The sequence below is a fragment of the Asterias rubens genome, chromosome 17 (genome assembly GCF_902459465.1).
Source record: "Asterias rubens chromosome 17, eAstRub1.3, whole genome shotgun sequence".
In the NCBI taxonomy this organism is placed as follows: domain Eukaryota; kingdom Metazoa; phylum Echinodermata; class Asteroidea; order Forcipulatida; family Asteriidae; genus Asterias; species Asterias rubens.
Genome location: NC_047078.1, coordinates 7794544 through 7808253, shown reverse-complemented (window position 1 = coordinate 7808253; position 13710 = coordinate 7794544). Strand labels below are relative to the sequence as shown.

At 39.6% G+C, this 13710-nt stretch overlaps 1 protein-coding gene across 1 annotated transcript in view; it reads right to left on the bottom strand.

Annotated features, from left to right (window-relative positions):
* Positions 1 to 13710, bottom strand: part of LOC117301758 (fibrillin-1-like) — a 111843-nt gene that overhangs the window by 34638 nt on the left and 63495 nt on the right. Inside the window, exons 9-21 of the mRNA XM_033785779.1 lie at positions 12208 to 12333; positions 11175 to 11291; positions 10400 to 10522; positions 9664 to 9789; positions 8824 to 8946; positions 8117 to 8239; positions 7374 to 7490; positions 6563 to 6763; positions 4588 to 4749; positions 3577 to 3714; positions 2370 to 2471; positions 1321 to 1437; positions 600 to 695 (exon numbers count right to left, since the gene is read on the bottom strand). Of these exons, the coding sequence (XP_033641670.1) occupies positions 600 to 695; positions 1321 to 1437; positions 2370 to 2471; positions 3577 to 3714; positions 4588 to 4749; positions 6563 to 6763; positions 7374 to 7490; positions 8117 to 8239; positions 8824 to 8946; positions 9664 to 9789; positions 10400 to 10522; positions 11175 to 11291; positions 12208 to 12333 (1671 nt within the window). The remainder of the gene's footprint in view (positions 1 to 599; positions 696 to 1320; positions 1438 to 2369; positions 2472 to 3576; positions 3715 to 4587; positions 4750 to 6562; positions 6764 to 7373; positions 7491 to 8116; positions 8240 to 8823; positions 8947 to 9663; positions 9790 to 10399; positions 10523 to 11174; positions 11292 to 12207; positions 12334 to 13710) is intronic.

Below are 13710 nucleotides of genomic sequence, written 5' to 3'. Positions count from 1 at the left end.
CAGTCAAAATTTAAAGGGTCTATGTAACTTTTGTAGGACAAAAACACAATGTCCACAGATTTACACAAAACTTACACAGTTTGAAGATAATGATAGTAGAAATATTCCCTGAAAATATTATGTTCTGAGGTGCTGTAGTTTTGGGGAAATGAGTAAAACAATGTCATTTACAAACGTATTTTTATTACATTTTTTTACTCATTTCTCAAAAACTACAGCACCTCAGTAAGTAATATTTGAAGGGAAGCTTTCCACTATCATTATCTTCAAACCCTGTAAGTTTAATGTAAATTTATGAACATTTTGAAAAAGTACCCAAATCCATTCAGGAACATTACAGAATTGGTAAGAAGAAGAAAAAAAACGTCTCAGATCACAGATTAAGGTAAAACTGACCAGTCTAATGATGATGATATTAGAAAACATCCCTTGAAATATTTCTGTCTGAAATGTCATCTTTGAAGAGAAATAAATAAAACTAATTTCCCATTTAGAGTTTATCGCCCAGTGAGAGTTTTATTCATGGTTTTTTTTTATTTATTTTTATTTCATGCAAAATGTGTAATCGGTTTTTCACCTTAATATAAAATAAAGTTTACCTGTTTGGCAGTTGGCACCACTGAAGCCTTCTGGGCATTGACAAACCTTGTTGACACACGTCGCACCATTCATACATGGAGGGAAACAACCAATCTCTGTAAACAACAACACAAGACCCAAGTTAGTCCAGTGGTAAGTGAAATTGTGTGCAATTTGTGGTAAAAGCATGAAACTTGGCACATATGTACTTTATACTAAAACATGTTATGTTATGTTAGATATAGTGCCATCTCTGATTTGGCTACCAATTCTGGAAAGGTGAAGAGGCCTAGAATCTTCATTCCAGTGGATACGTATTTGTTTGTCAAGTCAATAATAATATTAATAATAATGATAATAATAATAATAACAAGTAAGACTTGTAAAGCAATTTCCCAGAGATACAATGCGCTGCTAAAGAATGCTACAAAATTGTTAGTTTATGGGAGAGATGAGAATAGATGCATTTTTAATTTACACTTGAAAGTCTGGAGTGAGTTGATGCGTATGTGATTTGGTAGAGAGTTCCAGCATCAGGAACCAGCAACTAGGAAGAATCATTCCTCTGCCCTTTTGTAAGTGCGAGGGATTTTTAGATTGTGGCCACTCCAACCAGGAGTCCAACAGTGGATTTTTTTCCACAGGCCTTGCATTTTTATGAACAAAATAACCTTTCATATAGCATGACCGTTTCAGCACCGCTGAACCAGATGTGCTCTAAGAGGCATCCCGCTGACTTACCATTACACGATTCCCCATCAGCATTAACTGTGTAGCCACCTCGACACAGACATTGGAAACTACCGTAGGTATTCTGACAATGATGTTCACACTGATGAGTTAAACACTCGTTCTTATCTGGAAATAAAATCAAATGAAACATCTTAAACAAAAATAATGACATCTTCTATAAGCCTTTTTGAGGTATGGCGGACGTAATACGCGCGCATCACACGCCGTGACTGATGCCACGCTCACCATGTTGGTGGTCATTAGCTTTACGTGTAAATGCCGCGTCGACCTAAAATGCGCAATTCACTGAATAACATATGTTCTATTTCTATGGTCAATACTCACAAATTTACCACAACTTTACAGTGTTGTAGCATTGTGTCCGCCATACCTCAAAAAGGCTTATAGCGTTGGTATCCATGAAAGTGCTCATGGTACTTGTTCAAATAACAAAAATCCTCTAATAATGCACAAGCAGTCATCCCAATCTCCTAGGTTTAGGAAAAATGGTCCTCAAAAAGATGTGTTTTCAAGGCTGTTTTGCAAATGTCTCTTGTCTGGATGGCTTTGATGAAATGTGGTAGACTGTGGCTGCTACATAAATGCGCCGTAGCACCTTGTAAACCCTTATAAGGTGCTACATAATTGGGTCTCAGAATTCATAACTCCAACTCCATAACATATCTTTCTGTTTAAAATGTAAATAATCAGCGCCTTGAGTACCTTGTTGGTAAATACAGTGCTATATAAGACTTTTATATTATTATTAGACCATTCCAGATCTTCCCTGCAGCTACCTGAAAAGATTGAGATCCCCATGAATTGTTAACACCAAATTCTGCCACAAAGACTTCATTTTCTTAACAGTACATGCAACTACTGCTAAAAAATAAGGTCTTTCAAAGTAAACTGGCGTAAGTTTAATTTACCATACTATAAGGCAAGTAAAATACAATGGGAAAAGCTGCATCCAAACTTAATATTGGTATGAGGAGGTTTGTTTGAAGATAAATATAATATTCCTTAGTGGCGTCATTGACCACTCTGTACATACTCACCAGCAGAGCAACTTGGTCCAGTGAAGCCGGCTGTACATTGGCATTTCCCATTAACACAGTTACCACCATTGATGCATGGAGGGTTACATGTACTGGGAAGACCTATAGAAGAAACAAGAACCAATGATTTAATATGTTGTTGTTCATTTTAGTAGTTTTAGTTTAGACATTTATTTCAACATTGGCAACAACAAAAAAAGCATCAAATGTAACACAAGCATTACACAGTCTACAGAACTGAGACATAATTATAACATGGCTAAAGATACTCTGTTAAGTTATTACCAACATGCAGGGAAAATTTGAAGCATAGGGCTTTTAAAAATTTACCCTGGGACAGACAAGACTAGGACTAGACAAGGACAGACAGACGGACGAGACCAGCTAGATAAGTAAATAGGTACATTGTTTTGAGTGAAACAAGATGATAACAATGACATTTAACAGTTATCACTATTGGCCCTACATATTTAAGAAAGACGTTTTAATTTGTCTTGAGACACTTTCACATCGAGGATAAAGAACATAATTGTTTGTTTTTTGTGTCTGTTTTTTTTCTCCACAGATTGTTGCAGGAAAGTACTGAGTATTCAGTGCTTAATACACATCAGTGAAATGTTTAACAGCCTAACTACATATATGAAAATCAATGATATCATAAAGTCTTACGGGATCAAGTCATTTGATATTTAGAATAAAAAAATTACGACTTTGTCAAATCCCAAAAGTTCATAGTTTGCTGAGTTCGCTTAAGGGAACACGTTGCCTTGGATCGGTCGAGTTGGTCTTTGAAAAGCGTTGGTAACCGTTTGTTATAAAATGCATATGATGAGAAAGATATTTTAAAAGTAGAATATAATGATCCACACAAGTATCACTCGAAATTGCGTGGTTTTCCTTTTACCTCGTCAACAAACACGGTTGGCCATTTATGGGAGTCAAAAATTTGACTCCCATAAATGGCCGACCGTGTTAGTTAGCAAAGTAATGGGAAAACCACGCAATTTCGAGGCAAATTTGTGTGGACCATTATTGTATTCTACTTTTAAAACATCTTTCTAACCATTTGCATTTTATAACAAACGGTTACAAACGCTTTTCAACCTATCGATCCAAGTCAACGTGCTCCTTTAATGTAAAATCATTTCTAAACAGACAAACAACAAACTATACACAATAAAGCGTGACTATTTCATTAACATCTTACTATTTTCACAGCGTGGACCAGATAATCCAGCAGGGCATGTACATTCAGTGAAGCGGCAGTTATAGGTGTTTCCTCCACATTGTCTGGAGTATCGACATGTTCCTCCATTCCTACATGGAGGGGTGCACGAAGGCCCATCTGAAACCAATATCAAGATATCGTTATATAAACCAGTTTAAAGGCTATGGACACATTTGATAACTACTCAAATTATATATAAGCATACAAAACTTAATTGGTAATAAGCATTGGAGAGCTGTTGATAATGAAAAAAACATTGTGAGAAACTGCTCCCTCTGAAGTAACGTAGTTTTTGAAAAAGAGGTAATTCTCACTAAAATATTTGAATCTGAGACAGACTTTAGGCCTGAAGTCTTTTTCAGGCATCTGAGAGCATACACATTTGTGCATCAAGGATGTTTTTTAAATTTATTTTCTTGCAACTTGGATGACCAATTGAGCCCAACTTTTCACAGATTTAATATTTTATGCATATGTGGGATACACCAAGTGAGAAAACTGGTCTTTGGCAGTCCCAAAAGGTCCAGTGCCTTTAAGCTGACTGATGTGCAGCCTTCCCGAAGACCAGATGGTTCACATGTTGACTATAATAGCCTTCCCTGGAGGTCTTCCTTTCAGCTATCAAGGCTTCCTCTAATAGTAGAACCATCTCCTTGTCTGTCAGGCTGTTTACCTTGTTTCTATTGATTACAAGGTTTTTTAAGACCTTGCTTGACTCAAGCTCTGCTAGCTTGCCAACAACATTCCTACTTGTTTTTCAACCTCAACCTCCATGTAGTCAGGTATAAAGGGGGAGCGTAAGTCATTCAGTGCTAGGACCAAGTTCGCGCAAGTACTATCGTTTACCATAGTTTGACCATAGTGTATGTACATCACTGAACAACCACTCGTTAACCATTGATCGTTGCGCGAACTTGACCTAGGTTCATGCATGTCTCGGCAGAGTTATAATTAAACTTCAATTCAATTTATTACATTTATAAATCTTACCTTGAGAGCAAGTAAATCCATCTGGTTGTATGAGGAATCCAGTTCTGCATGTACATGAATAGCTACCGATGGTGTTGTGACAGTTATGCTCACATACTGGTCTACTGCGGGAACAGCGCGTAGCTCCACAGTTATTGGGTGAGACGACACATTCATCCACATCTATAACAGAATGAAGGACTTACAATGTAGGGTGATTTTATCGACCTAGACTGTGAATGGTTTACATATCCAGTATATATCATTTGAGAAGTGGTCAAGTTGGGTTGTTGGGATTAGGGGTTGGGTGTTGTTGGGTGAGACGACACATTCATCCACATCTACATTGAACGATGAAGAAGGAGTTAGGATGATGAGAAGTTACTAGACTGGGAATGGTTTATAGATCCCATATATATCATTTGAGAAGTGGTCAAGTTGGGTTGCTGGGATTAGGGGTTGGGTGTTGTTGGTTGAGGTGACACATTCATCCACATCTACATTGAACGATGAAGAAGGAGTTAGGGTGATGAGAAGTTACTAGACTGGGAATGGTTTACAGATCCCATATATATCATTTGAGAAGTGGTCAAGTTGGGTTGCTGGGATTAGGGGTTGGGTGTTGTTGGGTGAGACGACACATTCATCCACATCTACATTGAACGGTGAAGAAGGAGTTAGGGTGATGAGAAGTTACTAGACTTGGAATGGTTTACAGATCCCATATATATCATTTGAGAAGTGGTCAAGTTGGGTTGCTGGGATTAGGGGTTGGGTGTTGTTGGGTGAGACGACACATTCATCCACATCTACATTGAACGATGAAGAAGGAGTTAGGGTGATGAAAAGTTACTAGACTGGGAATGGTTTACAGATCCCATATATATCATTTGAGAAGTGGTCAAGTTGGGTTGCTGGGATTAGGGGTTGGGTGTTGTTGGGTGAGGCGACACATTCATCCACATCTACATTGAATGAATAAAGAAGGAGTTAGGATGATGTAGAGTGACTAGACTATGAATGGTTTTATAGATCATTTTAGTGTTAGTGGTGATCAAGGGTGGGTTGGTGGGGTTGGGATTGGTGGGGTTTGGGCTGTGTTGGGCTGGGTGGGGTTGGAGGGTTGCGTTTGTGGGTTGTGTTTTGGAGTTGAGAATTGGGTGACGCGGCACATTCATCCACATCTACATTGCAAAATGAAGGGGTTAGGGCGATGTAAACTGACTAGACTGTGAATGGTTTATCGATGCTAGTGAGTGGTGATTGAGGGTAGGTTAGTGGGGTTGGGTTTGATGGGGTTGAGGGTTGGGTAGGGCTAGGTGGGGTTGGAGGGTTGCATTTTGGGGTTGGGGTAGAGGATTGGGTGATATTCACCCACATCTACATTGAAGAATAATGAAGGAGTTAGGCTGGTGTGAACTGACTTGATTATGAATGGTTTATAGATGCTGGAGATCATGTGAGTGGTGATTTAGGGTAGGTTAGCGGGGTTGGGTTATATTGGGTTTGGGGTTGGTGTTGGGACTGGTCGGATTAGGAGTTAAGTTTGGGGTTTGTGTTGAGGATTGGGTTTAGGTGGATGGGGGTTGTGTTGGGCTGGGTAGGGGTGGGTTGGAGGGTTTGTTTTGGTAGGGAATGTTTAGGATTGGGTTTATTGGGGTAGGTGTTGCGTTAGGCTGGGTGGGGTTTGGGGGTTGTGATGGGTTGTGTTTGTGGGTTTGGTTTAGTGTTAGGGTTGTGTTGGGCTTGGTGGGGTTTGAGGGCTATGTTAAGGATTTAGCTGGGTGGGGTTTGGGGGCTGTGTTCATGAATTGTGTTTACAATTGGGTTGGGGTTGTTCTGGGCTAGGCTGGGTTGAAGAATTGTTTGTGGGTTATGTTGAGGATTGGGTTTAGTGGCGTTGGTGGTTGTGTTAATGGGGAGGGGGGTGGGGGGTGGTAAGCTGGGTGTTGTTGGGGGTTGTGTTGGTCTGGGTATTGTTGTGTTCATCTCATACCTTCACATCTTCCAATCTGTGTATTCATTCTGAATCCAGGAGGGCAACTATTACACTGGTTACAACCTCTGCTCGGCATACACTGCTTCTTATCATAGTTCAACCGGTATCCTGCATAGCATGAGCAGTAATAACTACCCATTGTGTTGATGCAATTATGCTGGCAACCACCTTTGCCCACCTCCTGGCACTCATTGATATCTGTGAGTAGTAAACAAACCTCACTGATTAGTGTGAACATAGAGGGCAGTCTCCATTCATCTCTGACCTTTTCGCAAATACTCATGGATTGAGCAATGCCAGTCTAGCTAGGGATCGAACTTGAGTGCTAGCTAGACCAGCATGCACCTCATTCAACGCCTAAAGCGTGCGTACCAAGTGTTTGCGATCCGGTCTGTGAATCAAAATTAAAATAAAGCCTTGACTCCTGCATGAGATATTTAGAGCAAGTTTGAGTGCGCACATTTAGTGGACTACTAACCAGCAACGTACATGCACAGTGACAATGTCACTCAAAGACTTGTCGGAAGCCTAGTCAACCAACACGGTAATCAACACTCCATTGCCTTCCACCTTTTTGCTATGTCACTGGTTCCCCTCTGTGCTTTACGCATGTTAGCATGGAACAGGCTATCGGGACGATAGAAGAAAACATGGTCATGAGGCTGGTTCCAAATGGTCGACCGCAGTAGTCAACCAATGGCCGACCAGCCTAAGTTCCAGTCAAAATAGTTAACCTCTAGTTAACCACGGTGTGCACTCCAACTTGCTCTTAGTTGCACTGATATTGAGGACTAAAATATAACCTTACCTTCGCAATGTCGACCTCCGTTATGTAACCGGTACCCACGTGAACACATACACTGGTGTCCTGTACCTGTATCCACACACTTATGGGAGCAGGTTTCACTGGTGCATCCACTGGGCTCTAAAACAAAAAAAAGTTAAAAAGCATTTAGTGACTTTAGTTTCAAGTTTCAGGTTTAATAAAAAGTCAGGTTTATTTATTCCACAAATTAAAATCCGTTAAGAAGCAAAACTTATAGACAATGGTCCCTATAATGTCAGACCTCGAAATAACCCTGGGCACAAACAGTAATAGCCATGGTGCCCTGTGCTTTAGCTGTGGTAACCTGTGCCCATAGAAGTGCCCCTTATACCAGGGGGAAATTGCTGTGTGAGGTAATGTTACTGCATGGTTATGTGATAACTTAAGAAGCAAAACTTGTAGACATTGGTCCCCATAAATGTTAATGTATGGTAAATCTGTATTGGACCTTTTGTTGTTGACTAATTCAAGTTAACAATCGTGTTTTCACTTTATAAATATTTCTGTAAGCAATTCAAGCAAAATATTTGTTATGCCAAAAAAGGTACAGGAATTTTAAATTTGAGAGGGTATAAGGCGATTTTTCATTTTAGACAGGGCACTTCCAATTGGAAAATCTTAAAGTCTATGGAAACTTCTGCCGGGGCACCAAGGCAAGTCCAGGGGCAATAGAGGCCGTGGCCTGCATAGCCTTCATGTAATTCTAGGTTTCAAGGTATACTTACGATTATCACAGTAGAGATCACCGGTACCCTGTTGCCCTTCAGCGCATGTACAATGGTAGCTTCCCATAGTGTTCTCACAACCACCCTGGCAACCATGGTTACTTGAGGAACATTCATTCACGTCTAAACCACATAACAAAGAGAATAAAATGCAGTCATTATACAATAAGATTGCAAAATGAAAGAATTCTTCTCCTTTTTTAAAAATCCTTGAGGTACCCTCTGCTAAAATTGCAAAGATTGTGGGCTCAAATCAACCCAAAAGCCTGTGGGTTTTTTCCACAGAACTCGAATTTCAGTCATGACACTTGTTGTGCCTTTAAGCAAGGCACTTAACCATAATGGCTTTGTAAAAAGTGTCGAAGAGAGTGCATTCTGCTCTATCAGCCAGGCTCCTAGTGGATGATACCCAGGCCTACATCCTTACAGACTGTGAAGAGGTAAGCCTGTTTCAGCCCCAGGAGTAGGTGGCAACGTGCCCCTGGTGGCAGTTGATTCGGGTTTACAGCCCATTTGGGTTGAAAACTCAAATTAAATAAGTATAGCCCTCACCTTGAAGAGGCCATTTTTTTTTTTTTTTTTTTTAATGTAAGTTTGCCCCCAACAATGCTAAAAGCCTTTCTGGCTACAAGAAGACAAATTGTGAGATGGGCGATATCTCACAAATAAATAAATATAAATAGTAAATTTGGTTCTTTATGTCTTACCATCACACATTCTACCATCAGCAGCCAGTTCAAACTGGGGTGGGCAGATACAATGGAACGATCCTCTCGAATTCATACATCTGTAATGACATACTCCTTGCTGTTCCATACACTCATTAATATCTGTATATCAATTATACAATATCAATATAATATCAATAAATCGGGTTGTGCAGACACAATGGTACGATCCTCTCGAATTCATACATCTGTAAATGACATACTCCTTGCTGCTCCATACACTCATTAGTATCTGTATATCAATTATACAACATCAATATAGTATCATTACTGGCATCAGTTTTTGGGGGTAAAAAATAAGAAAAGTCGGTTTTCCGATATAAATCGGAAAAGTTGCATCTCTGAACAATGTATTGGCCCAACTTCAAGTTTGGAAAATCTAGCTAAACTTCTGCCGGTGATGCTGAGCGCCAATACTTTGATGTCATTTTTGGGAGGTTGCTTTGTTAAACCTCCATGTTGCTAGGCATTCACACTTGCACAGTAAGCTGAGAATGTTGATTGTAAGCGCAGAAATCAGCGGTTATACAGCCATGATTACAGGCCTTGGTGGTCTTAAAAAATTTTGTTTATTAGCAAGGAGCCTAAACCCATTCCTAATAATCCTATTTGGGAGTGACTGTTTTTAAGATGAGTGTTCTTGTTCTTACCAACACAGTTTTGTTTGTTTTGATGGAGTCTGAATCCAGCTGGACAGGCACATCGTAGGTACCGTCGACATTCTCATATCCATGCTCACAAACCTAGTATACATTGAGCCTAAACCCATTCCTAATAAACCAATTTGGGAGTTTTTAAGATGAGTATTCTCGTTCTTACCAACACAGTTTTGTTTGTTTTGATGGAGTCTGAATCCAGCTGGACAGGCACATTGGTAGGTACCGTCGACATTCTCGCATCCATGCTCACAAACCTGTTGACCATACTGACTGCATTCATTCACATCTGAAATATAAAAAACCAAAATTTATTTTCAGTTCGAATTTCAACAAATTAGTATTAGTATTAGTAATATGTATTAGTAATAATGAAACCAATGATGCCTTGCTATGTGAACCAGAAACACCAGGGTTAACCCCTACTCTTAGAAGATAAGTGTTCTTGGTTCTTTTAAGTACACTTCCTTACGAGCAATCCTGTTACATTTTTCCCCCTTTTTGGAGAATGGTATAAGGGAGTCTGGGTGTTGTTCTATTGATCAAGAGGAAGAACCTCTAAACCTCCTTGCTTGTTTTTTATTCCAGAAAAATGAAAGGCATCGACACTACCGCTGATGAAAATCTAAAAAATCTTAAAACAATATTTTTGATGAAACTTGAAATTATAAAGTAACCAATAATTTCAAAAAGCTATTTAGCAAAAATTACTGCTGAGCAAATTTCCTGGCTAAGCAAAAAATAAACGCACCAGCTGCAACAATGTAAACTTCATAGAACTTTTGCTGGTAACCAGTTTTTGCTCAGCAATATTTTTCTGTGCTAAGCAAGAGTTTTTTCGCTTACAGGCTTTAAGAAATTGGGCCCTGGTTTTTACATGGATAGTAATATGTACTTACCTGTACATGTCACTGAGTCTCTATTGAGTGTATAACCTTGCTGACAGGAACATAAGAAGCTTCCCTCTGTGTTGAGACACACCTGTTCACATCCGCCATTGTTCATATGACATTCATTCACATCTACATGTACAAATAAACAAATATCACATCTTTACAGCCATTCTATGAACCTTCTTTATAAATTGTTTGTTATTAACCTTTTTACATCGATGTGTTTCAAGGACTGTATACTCATTACTTTCCTGAGTTCTGTCAAAAAAATCCACAGGTAAATCACTCGGTTTGTGTTCGAACCCATGATCTACGCATTGCTAGAGGAGATGTCTTACCACTAGACCATCAAGCTAGCCTGGTGGCTACAAGCAGTTGAAATCCTATGTAATAGCAGCGGGTACCGCAAACAACTCTTTATCCCTGATGTTAAATCAACTGATATTAAAAGGGTCAAACAAATTATATTCTTTGTCCGGATGTTAGTACTTACAGACTATCTTACTGGTGAAACCTTGTGTATATGTACATTACAAGTACACTGATAAGATCCTATTGTATTCACATTAGTACTATTTAGTTTAAAGTACTACTGTTTTAAGACCTAAATGTTAGTACTAATTGAGACTATTTTTACCAGCACATCTGCCTCCTCTACTGGTGAAACCTTGTGTACAATCGCACTGATAGGATCCAATTGAATTCACTCTAGTACTATTTGCTTTAAAGTACTAGAGTTAGTTTTGATACCCAAACGTAGTACTAATTAAATTTATCTTACCAGCACATCTGCCTCCTCTACTGGTGAAACCTTGTGTACAACTACACTGATAAGATCCAATTGTATTCACACAGGTCCCTGTGCAACCATTGGAGCTCTGACTACACTCATCAATATCTGTGAAAACAACAATAACCGGGTGTTACCAATAATGCTCATTGGTTTATTGAGGGAAGCTACTAACAATGTTTAACAACCTGCAATATTGTAAAGCAAAGGAATCTCTGAAAAACAAACTTAATCACTGTACTAGCCAGACACCCAATAGAGAGAAGACAAGAAAGGAAGTTTCAGTTTTAGATGTAGGAAGAAAACCCCAGAGAATTATTCCAGGAAAAAGCCCACGCAATCAGGTAGGGACTGAATACCCTGTAGTGCCCCCCCCCCCCCGACGTGGTTCAAACCAGGGTCCTTGAATGGGCCATATTTTTGACCGCGTGAGGGCGCTCTCAATCACTTCCGGGGGTATATTCATTCATACGCAAAACAGTTTTTAAAGATTGGAACACATTATAACCACAGACATCTAATCCATCACAGACAATAAGACTTTTAAAGGAGCCGTTATAATCCACCTCTAAAGCAAATTGAAACTACGGCGCAACAAAAGTGACAGAACGCCTATTAATTTGTGCAGGGCGATTCGCGTGTACCCCCGGAAGTGATCAAAATACTATTTATAGCGCCCTCGCGCGGTCAAAAATAAGGGGTATTTCATTCTTGAAGGGGCTCAGCAATTTTCCTCAGGTAAGGGGCACTTCTATCAGGAAAGTGTGAACTTGTATTGGACCTTTGTAAAGGGCACCACAGCAGAAGCACAGGGCACCACTGCAATTGCTGTGGGTGCCAGGGGTTATTTCAAGGCCAGCTTTAGGTTTAGGTTGAAGGCGAGAAAAGATACGACTACGCCAACTGGACTACCCAAATCTCAAATTGGCAAGCTCTAGTCTTTGTCTGTGTTTAGAGCAGTCCAAGTAAAATAAAACTGCCTTGGGTTAGGGATGTTCCGTCTGATGAACGCTGAGTATCATACCTCTACATGTTGCTCCGTCTGACTGAAGCTCAAATCCTGGTCGGCATGTACATTTGTAGCTACCGTGAGTGTTTTGACATGTATGGTGACACACTTGGCCCCCTCCCTGGTTGCACTCGTTCACATCTGTTAAAACAACAATCAACATATCGATTAAATATTGCTAAACCTCACATATGTTGCATCTAATAGAAACATTGTGCCATAAGTAGTTAATTGTGGGATAAATGACGTGTCATGGCCAGAATAAGAGCACTAGACTAAATTTCTGGTGTTTCTGATCAGCAGAGTGTTGGTTCAGACATTTGCCCTTAAGCAAGACACTAAACCATTATTGCTGCCACTTCCAGATCCCATGTGTTGTGTTATGCTTGTAAAAGAACCCAGGGCACTTGCTAACCTGTGAACTATGCCTGGCGAAAGCACAGAATTCACTGCTTCCGTAAGCGATGATTCTTTGCTTGCGGTGAGCAGATCCATGAAATTGGGCCAAGATGGACAAATAATAACCCAACACCATGAACCTCATTAAGATGACAACTAAACACATTTCTAGATTTTCCCAAAAGCACTTTAAGAAAAAGGGCATAATTTTAATATTTGAGACTATTTGTTAACAATAATAAAATTGTGATATTTAGGACTATTTAAGCCAAGATGCATGTCGCCTTTAACTCTGCCATTTCCTGTTATGAAGGTTAGTCAAGAAGTAGCTAATTTAGTTTCTATGGACTCCATCTAAAAACACAGAATGTCGGAGTCTTCCGGGACCATCTCAATTACGGATGAGAGTAAGAGAGAGGATGAAGAACTTGTTCCCACGACGCCTTCCTATCAATGATAGATCCATAGAGTAAAGCTCTGCCCTATGGTAACCCCATCCCTTACTATGAGGGTACACAGAACTAGGCATCAAGATTGGTAAAGGCACTGGACACCAGTATTCTCACTTGGTGTATCCCAACATATGCATAAAAAAACAAACCTGTGAAAATTTGAACTCAATTGGTCCTTGAAGTTGCAAGAAAATAATGCAAGGGAAATCATCCTTGATGTTTTACAAATGTTTGTGCTTTCAGATGCCTGAGAGTTTGTCTGAGATTCAACTGTGGACTTGAAATTGAGACAAGCATTTTTTGTGGAACACCACTAACTTATGTTTTCTCAATATTTATGACTTTCAAGAGCAAGAGTTGAACATTCCAACAGACATTTGTAAGGCAAGGAGACATATACCCAGACCAACTCTGACTTCTTTTTGGTCATAAGCAACGTTTACGTACACTGGGAAGTTGATGGCATGTTAGAAAAGGTCCATGCTCTGACATTTCCTAGTTTGTTTTGAAGAGGATTCGAGTATAGTATGATTTAGGTGTTAGACTTCAACTCTCAGACATGATTGACAGTAACAGGATTAGGAAATAAGCTAGAATGAAGACGGTTTCCATCCCTTAGTCTTTTCTTAAACTTCCTTCATTTGAATCTAAAAACACAAATCTAGAA